General features: G+C 40.7%; 2 protein-coding genes across 2 annotated transcripts; one reads left to right on the top strand and one right to left on the bottom strand.

The window, feature by feature from the left end:
* Positions 1-807: 807 nt before the first annotated feature.
* Positions 808-2397, top strand: lrrc10b (leucine rich repeat containing 10B). Its single transcript, XM_014013561.1, has one exon. It carries the CDS (start codon positions 808-810, stop codon positions 2035-2037), a length of 1230 nt encoding a protein of 409 aa, XP_013869015.1. The 3' UTR covers positions 2038-2397.
* Positions 2398-4586: 2189 nt separating this feature from the next.
* On the bottom strand, positions 4587-8923 carry LOC106521131 (uncharacterized). Its single transcript, XM_074559748.1, is given in 9 exon segments — positions 4587-4605; positions 4689-4790; positions 6378-6472; positions 6561-6627; positions 6710-6747; positions 6880-6945; positions 7024-7036; positions 7839-7949; positions 8805-8923. Coding segments are annotated over 9 exon segments (630 nt in total).
* Positions 8924-9184: the final 261 nt, after the last annotated feature.

The following is a 9184-nucleotide window of genomic DNA, read 5'->3' as shown; positions in this document are numbered from 1 at the left end:
ACACACACACACACACACACACACACACTGGCCATGTGACGTGGATGCCCCTGTTCCAGTTACAGAGGGAGGGAGGGAGCACATAAACCTCCACACGGAACTCAGTAGCAGAGAGAGTCCTTCAGTCAGCTGCAGTTTTTCCAACATGTTAGTTTTTTTTAACTTGAACAGACCAGAACCTTTAATGGGGAGCAGCTGTTTTAACAAGTGGACCCATTTTCACTCCTTATTTTTTCTTTCTTTACCACCGGATCACTGAACTGCGCACAAACTCTGGGTATAACCACCACAGACTGCAAGCGAGGAAGAAGAGCAGTAAATGACTGTTTACGGTCCTAAAGTGGCCATTCTTTTTCATTTTCATTGCAAACTGGATCACTTGACCTTAAAGCTGCCAGTTATGTTTTACAAAAAGCCTTGAGGATGTAAGTGAGAAGGGTATAAGTTCAATATCAGCTGCTTTAACTTCACATACAGCAACATTTTCATCATTATAACTACTACATAGTTATAATGATGTTATTCCACTATTTGCTGTAGATTGTTATTATTTTCAGATGAAGCAACAAAGAAACTTTTTGTGGCCGTGTGAGTGATTTGTGAGGAGGATGATGCTGTGTGCAGCAGCTTCCTGCCTGACGGTTAACTTGTCACAGACGCTGCCTCGTCAAATGACTCTGCCCTGACTCAGGTTGGAGTCAGGGGCCACTCGGCACAACATGGGCAACTCTTCCAGGAAGGACGAAGGGGAAGAGGAGGAAGACTCTGCCCTGACTCAGGTTGGAGTCAGGGGCCACTCGGCACAACATGGGCAACTCTTCCAGGAAGGACGAAGGGGAAGAGGAGGAAGAGGGGGCGAAGGACGGCGAAGAGGACGATGTGGAAGCGACGGAGGATAAAGTAGAGGAAGAGGTGGAGGTCGAGCTTCCGCTGGGGGTGGAGGAGYTGCTGGAGAGCGGCGACCCCGTCTTAGACTTGAGTTATCGCAAATTTAAGAGGTTGCCTTCGCGCGTTTGTCAACTGATGCATCTGGAGAAGCTTTACGTTTGCGGGAACAGCCTGCGCACGATGCCTGATGGCCTCTCGCAGCTGCAGGGTCTGCGGACGCTCGCCCTGGACTTCAACAAGATCGGCGACGTTCCCTCAGCCGTTTGTCAGCTCGCTGGTCTCACCCGTCTCTACCTGGGCAGCAACCGGCTGATGAGCCTCCCGCCTGAGTTCACCAACCTGCAGAGTCTGAGAGGCTTGTGGATAGAGAGCAACTTCTTCATGGCTTTTCCCCGTGAGCTTTATGACCTGCCCCACCTGAAGTCCCTGCAGATGGGGGATAACCGGCTGAAAACRCTGCCCCAAGACTTGTGCCGCATGAAGGCTCTGAAGGGATTATGGCTRTACGGAAACCGCTTTGAAAGCTTCCCCAAAGTCCTGCACCGCATGGAGTCTTTGGAGATCTTAGACCTGGACAAGAACAAAATATCAGAGCTTCCCAGCCTGAAGCGCCTCAAGGCCCTCCGCCTGTTCTCCTACGACCACAATCCAATCAAGGAACCTCCTAAGGTGGGCGAGGAGGTGTTCCTGGTCGGTGAGGGGGCTGCCGAGTTCATGGACAAACGTGAGGCCAGGAAGGAGAGGCTACGCAAGGCCGCCGAGGAGGAGGCAGAGGAGTTGGCCGTGGCTGAAGAGGAACCGGTGATTCACGGCATCCTCAAGAACAGCAGCGCAAACTCGAAATCGGGAACGGATGAAGCGGCGGAGACCGTCGAAGACTCGGACATCAGAGACGAAGAGTCCCTGGTGAAGGACGAGGGGGAGGCCGAGGAGGGAGGCTGCGTGGAGCAGCCAGTGATGGAGTACGACGGAGCGGAGCTGGAATACGATGAAGAGATGGTCGAATACGAGACGGAAGAGCTGATATGTGAGGGAGAAGGGTTTGAGTATGAAGGAGAGGAGCTGGAATATGAAAGTGCTCCAATGGACTACGAGTATGAAGATGGGGAGGAACTAGAAGACACGGGGAGACAAGACAAAGGTGCATGAATTCATCACCCAGTGGCGTCCAAACTTGGTCCTCAAGGACCACTACCCTGCAGGTTTTGCTGTTTCCCTGCCTCAACACAACTAGCACCAAATCACTCTCACAATCCTGCATGTTTTAGAAATGTTTCCTCTCTTAACTTAAACCATTGGTTGACTAACAAGCATTTGCAGAACATGAAGAGRTAATTCAACCACTGAATCAGGTGTGTTGATGCAGGGAAACCATTAAAACGTGAAGGTTATTGGCCCTCGAGGACCAGRACGAAACACCTAAACTATCAGATAATCCTCTGACAGATGGACACAGATGATCGTAAATCAAACCAACAGGGACAAAGTTGATTTAATGGGCACTTTCTAAATTGTGCAGCTGATTTATAATCTACCTTCAACTGTGAACAAAAAAAAAGGTTTAAAAAAAGTTGTTTCTTTAATCTAACAATGTGGAACATCTCAGTTAACTGCACACAATCAGGTGAAATGTTTGTGTAAAATGTGTCTTGTTAGTGCTTTTCATCATTTATGTTAAAAGTTTCTGTGAAGCGACAAGTTTAACTGAAGCACTTTCTGCATAATGTGATCAGTGGCTGTTTTCCTTCGAAGCATAACTGTGTGTGCACGTTAATGGCCCAGTTGGACTTTGCTAAATATTTATGACGCGCACAACACAGCCTGCCCTCCCTCCGTCTCTTGTCAGTACTGTGTAAGCAGCCCTGCGAGCATCAGTGCCAAGAAACGACCTTAAGAATAGCTGAGGTGCCTCACCATAAAAGGTTGAGTCCTTACGGAGGCTTTAAATATGAAATAGACAAAAAAAAGTTTAAAGAGAATCTTGTCAAAAGTTTTTTTTAATCTGCTCTTTCTTTTGTCAGATTGCACCTTTTCTCTGCTCGACACTGTATAAGAAGGCCAGGTTCTTGTTCTTCTCTCATCTGTGCACCTATTATTTATGCAGGGGCTGGTGTGTAATCCTATCCCTCTTCATCTGCACATATCTTTTTCTCACGTCTCATTAAAAGAGTGAAATATTTATCTCGGWGCTGGAATATTAATGGCTGCTCTCGCGTGGCGGGGCCTCGTCTCCTCTGTCTGCGTTCTGGGGACGGTGCAGGAACACTGATCCTTTTCATTTTACCTGAAAGATTTTTAACCTATAAATTAAAATCTAGGCCAGTATGTGTGTACACAGATAAGCCATAACATTTTGACCAYTGACTGGCAGTGGAACCTTGAGGGGGGAGGAGCATGGAAAGGCATTGAAAATCCAGGGGTGGCATCAGAAATGTTTGTAACGTGAGGGGGATGACACACTGAAGGGGGTGGGGGGGGGGGGGGGTGTCTAAACATTTGTTTTAAATATGAGGGGGACTTTACATCACATTGATTTGAACATGTTTTTGTTTAAAATGTATTATGTTCTTTATGTTATTATGTAAAACAGGCAAACGCTTGGGACTCAAGCGGATAAAAACTGTGGGTTCAGTGGTAGGGACACCAAGATTTTATTTTTTATTTATTTATTTATTTTTTGTTGGGTGGGGAGGGGGTGTGTTCCCATCTAGTGGTACCCCTTGTTACAAGACTTAAGAGCACATCAGTTTGTGTTTTTATGTAAAGTAGTCTTTTACTGATGGCTTGTCTTTTAAACTGAGACTTTTATTGTTCTTGATTTGTTTTTAAACAACCATCTTGACCAGAACTCCCCTGGTCAAATAAAAGGTCAATAAAACTAAATAAAAACAAAGAGGAAACTGTCTTTACTTAACCTCCAAACTCTCCAGATTACAAATGAAGGTCTGATCAGATTTCCAGCAAACATGAAACATTTGATCTCAGCTTCAGGTGGAACTATGAAAATACACTGTATAATGTTTACAGGATGTAGGTTTGATACATGCTAATCTGAGGAAGATAACATGCTCACAGTGTCCATGCTCTTATGAGCTCTGCTGAAATAAACTTTTCTAATTATGATGGGATAAAATAATTAATTACCCCATTGGCAAAGGACAATCATTTTTCTTCGTTTCACTTTAATATTCTACCATATGCTGTCTTTAGTAAAACACAAGGGAATAACTTAAAAGMTCAAACATAAAAACAATCTTATTACCATGAAAAATCTTATTGAAGTAAAACTCAAAACCTTAATATTAACAATATGGAAAATCATACTAGATGCAGCCATGATGTGTCAGTATTTTAGATGATTTGCTTATACCATCAAAGACCTGTTAACGCTCAGTGATGGGAATGCAACTCAGCTACTATCACATCAAATTTTAGCCTAATATTTGTAAAACTGGCAATTATAGCCATTTTTATGTTTTGCTAAATTGATTATCTCTGGYAGCCATTGTGAATGGGGTTGGCTTTAAAAGGTGATCAGTTATAGATGTTCATCAAAAGTTTCTGAAAGTTTCAATAAAATCCATTCCATGGTTTATGAGATGTTTTGCTAACAGACAAACAAGGTTGAAGTGACAAAGGACTTTTTTTTTCTAAAATGAAAAGCCACGCAGTTTACATCAAGACGTGAGGAGGTTTGATTAACCCTTTAATATAAATCTGTGGAGTAAAAAGAAAAAAGGGATATGTGAGTTAAAACTCCAATCATTCCTGATGTGAGATGTACAACCTGAGGGACTTACCTGTCAACAGCTCGATGGCTGTAGCTGTTCTCCATTTTGTTAGTGATGATTCCTGAGGTGGGAACAGGGAGCGGCTGCTTTGGGGCGCCATGGTGACAAAACCTGGAAAGATAAAAAAGAAGTGACACTTTAGCCATGTCTGAAGTATCTCAAGGATTGCAATTTTCGACACAAGACATAAGAAAACGAAATTCAGTTAATACCACCGTTATTTTTGCTTAAAGGGGTGTTTCTCAGATGTATTTCTATACCAAAATAAAGTAACTTTGTCACCTTCAGTTGTTATAAAAATGCTGTCAATTCATAAAAAGCAAAAATTAATTTGACATCACATCACAGCAATTTCTAAATGCCTTGAAATTAGCCTCTGTCTCTTTAAGAACCTTCTACTGATTCCATCACKCCCATTTCTGCAGTCATCACAACAGCTTCAGGTCATTYACAACCAGTCTTAGGAGCGTTGTATTTTTTTGTAATAAGATAAAAAGCAGCAACATTATACAGTATCGGTTTTGGAAAATAGCAACTCAGGATACAGTTGAAACTTACTTGAATGATACCACGTGGGACACGAAAAGTACATTTTTTGAAGAACCAGAGGGAGTAGAGAGATGACGTTTCAGCTTGGTAAGCTATCTCCCAGTCATTCTCTCACACACACGTCAATGTCAAGCTAATTTATTTATTACTAAAATATGGTGTAAGCGCACAAAAAAAGAACACAGTTTAGCTATAATATAAGTTAAAAATGGTAACCATAGATCACAGATAGACCAAACAGCTGAACAAAACAACGGGAGTGGTTTTTCAGCTTACCGGGGCAGACAACAACAATGTTTGTGTCCTGAGTGTTGGAATTATATCATCTTTTAGTGATAATTTTGTAATTAACCYACTGTTAAATCCCATTTTGTTCAGAAAGCTATCATCCGTAAAGTGGCTTGCACAAATTTAACAATCTTTTTTTTTTTGATCAGAGGGTTGATTCCAAAAATGAAGCCCAACCATTTTTTAATAACCATGTCATCCATGTAGGGGTGAAATAATCAAGGAAACTGTCTTGGACCTCAGACCACTGATGGGCCTTTAAAGAGACAAAAACTCTGTTCCACTCAGAACTGAATTTAGGCCACTTCGGGTCGCCTTAACCTGTAAATGAGACACTATCTTTTTCTTAATCAGATAATAGACAGAAGAATCTTCTTTTTATTTGATTTATTTTTCTTTTAACTGGAAGTTATTACGCATTTTGACAATCAGAGAATGTTTATCAAAGWTACAGRAGRAAAGARAACAGATCTCTTTTCTCCCTCAGTATGATTTCAGCTATGTATGGACTTTCTGAGCTCAGCAGACACACACGCATGCAGCGTTTCACCAGTTGTTTGCTAATTGTTGCTGATAGCCKGCAGGAGTCACAGGGGAGGTGTGATCTGTGATGGAAAAGCTCGGCTTGGAGACACAGCCCAGCTTKTACATTTACTGCACCTAACAGGCGGTTCAAGGCCCGACCGGCCATTTTTGTTCTCCTACCACAGGACATTACAGGATTTCACAAACGTGCATGGATAATTTTACATGATATTGCCACTTTAAAAGACATTTAAATTGATAACTTTTACCATTTTAAAACGCTTTTATTAAAAAAAAGATTTATATAAACTTCAGCATAACGAGACAAATACTTACCTGCTCCAATAATGTGTTATGAAATGTGAAGAATCAAATGGTRTTTTAGGGAAAACTTCATCCTTTGGAGTATTTAAAAGAAATCCTGTAAGCTCCTGGATGTAAAAAACAAAATAAAGTGAGTCTGATTAAAAGTTTAAAMCTTAAACCTTTGTTCTGATATAAAAATGATAAAAATTGGACCTTTTTTCCAATGATCATCACAGTTGTTGATCTGCTTCTAGTTTGTGGTGAGGGCAAAAGGGAGCTCTGCATAGAGAAGAAAATCAGTTTTTTTTGTACTTTAATAGTTAAAAGTTAAAAAAGAATCTGGAGATCAATAAGGACCAATTGGGTGGGACAATGGAGCCAAAGTGCCTCGTGTGAAACCTGTTTCTCAAAAGGACCGACTGCTCAGAACTGGTATCACAGCAACTCCCTTCAATACAAGAAAAAATATATATATTTCAAATTAAATCTGTACTTTTTTTGTTAGACATTTTTACAGTCAGCATGGCTCAACCTGCAGGAGGGAYGGAGAGGTGAAGTCACTTTTCATCACCGAGCTGGAAGTTTGATGAGGTTCAAACTGAACATCAGCCGAAGTTCAAAAAAAGGAAAATAATTTACATGTAAACATRGCTGCAGAAGAGAAATAACCAAGTACTTTGTAAATATGACTAAAAGGATATGAAAATGACAGCAGAATCTAAAAAGCTTGTATTTTTTTTCAGGTGTCATAAAACATAAAATTAAATTTGAACTAAAAATAAAAAAAACTATATGGAGCTAATGGGGTCATAAATTTTGATTAAAAAAATAATACATTTCAAATTGAAGAAAAAAACTAGAATCTGACAAGTAGTTTCAAACTTTTTTCCTGTTTCAAATCGTTCTTCATTTCAGTTTCAAATTTTTTTAAACAAACTTTATGGCCTCAGTTGAGCTGTTTTTGTTAAAAAAAGAGGAAATTTCAGCAAAGTTCTTGATATAGATTTTTTAAAATGTGTTTCTGAAAATTGATCAATGACTTTTTCACTATAAAAAAGTAAAATAAAACTTTAAAAAAGACAAAAATCACTGATGTGAAATGTTTCTCCTGAAAGGTGTKTAACTGCAGGTCTGTTCCTTCTGTGAAACTAGTATTTCATTTTTTACCCACAATCCTGTGCTTTAAACCAGCTGCAGCAAAGGAAACAGTGTAGAGTCATTTTTAACTAAATGGTCATCTTAGGGCAAAAGGTCCTTTGTCTTGTGGATCCTTTTGACCCAAGGACAGCAGGAGGGTTAATATTAGCTGCTRCAGTCCTGAGCTCAGATTTTACCTGACAGTGTGAGATGATGATGCACAAAAATTCTTTGGTAGAAAAAGAAAAGAAAAAAACAAACATTTAAACAAAAACAGAGGGTTTTAACGGTTGTAATTTAAGAAGCTGCTGTCTCCCTGCAGACACCTTGTCCTCTACAGGTCCAGTTTTTCACAGAGTCCTCAGCTGATGGTTGATGGGGCTTGGCAGAAACCCTGAAACGTTGGAGCTGACGTAAGGCTGGTAGTGCAGCTTCATTTCAGAAATGAAACTGTCAGACAACAGGCTGCAAAACAGAAAAATAAAAATGAAAGTCTTTGTTAAAAGTTTTGAGGTAGCCACATTATAAGCAGCTATAACTGAGTTAATTTTGAAACTGTGACAATTACCAGGGGCTGCACACTAYCACGAGCACCACAAATGAACCACACTGTTCTTTTTCCCAGCATACATTTTGACATTTAAAAATCACCGGTGTATTTGATGATAACAATGTCCATTTTCCACCCGGGGGAGGTTTTGGCATTTCGCAGGTTTGCTCACTTCAGCAGCTAATTTGTCCAAATTTCTGATGTGGACTTTAAAGAGCAAAGACTTTAAAAAGACAGGAGCTAAAGCAGACATATTTGGGTTTTAAAAATATCACAAATTAAATTAAGACAAGCAAATTTTCTCAGTCATCACCTAGTTTCTTGTCTTTTTCCATATTATTAGAAAACAAAACATTGCCTTCGTTATGTTGACTCACAATGTTTGACCATGTTATTTGTCMATGTCTGTATGTGTGTCTGTTAGCAAAATATTTTGTGAACTGGTGGGTGGATTTTATTGAAACCTGCAAGAAGCATTCATTGATTGTTTAGCTACAACCAAACTTCAGTCACCTTGATTCAAGATGGCCGCCACAGCAGAGCAGTCTTGGCAAACAAAAAGATGGCTTCAACTTAAATGACTATACCTCAGACAAATTCCCAGAYATTGAGTTACAACTTCACATGACAGTTGTTAAGATATTAACACGTGTAACACCTTTCAACCCTTGTGGGACTTCCTCACTCAGGTCTCACATCTGAACGACACCTGGGTTGGATGCACTCACACCTCCGCTCACAGTGAGAGCTGACACCATGTCTGCTCTGACACTTACCCAAGCTGCGGGTTGTCAATTTGGTCCAAACTGGGCTTGTAATAAACAGCAGGTCTCTGGTTTGATGTGAAGCCTGTGGCAGTGGGACATCCCAGGTAGGAGGCGAAACTCATCCTGTCTGAAGTTARAACCAGAAAAAATAAAAATAAAAACCTCCTGTCACAATAAAAACCAGACTCAAAGTGATCAAATGAAAGTTTTAATATCTGAAACACGTGAATGTTTGCTGCCATCCTACCCATAGTGTCTGTAGAGGACATTGTGTGAGAGTTACTGTTGAGTTGGACTGTGTCGGAGCTCCGTTGTCTCCTCCAGCCAGATGCTCCAACAGGCGGTCATGACAGTCTTCTCCTGCTCAGCCATCTGTGTCTGCT

This window comes from Austrofundulus limnaeus, unplaced genomic scaffold (genome assembly GCF_001266775.1).
Source record: "Austrofundulus limnaeus strain Quisiro unplaced genomic scaffold, Austrofundulus_limnaeus-1.0 Scaffold104, whole genome shotgun sequence".
In the NCBI taxonomy this organism is placed as follows: Eukaryota; Metazoa; Chordata; class Actinopteri; order Cyprinodontiformes; family Rivulidae; genus Austrofundulus; species Austrofundulus limnaeus.
The sequence above is the reverse complement of the archived record's forward strand: the minus strand, read 5'-3'. Positions and strand labels throughout refer to the sequence as shown.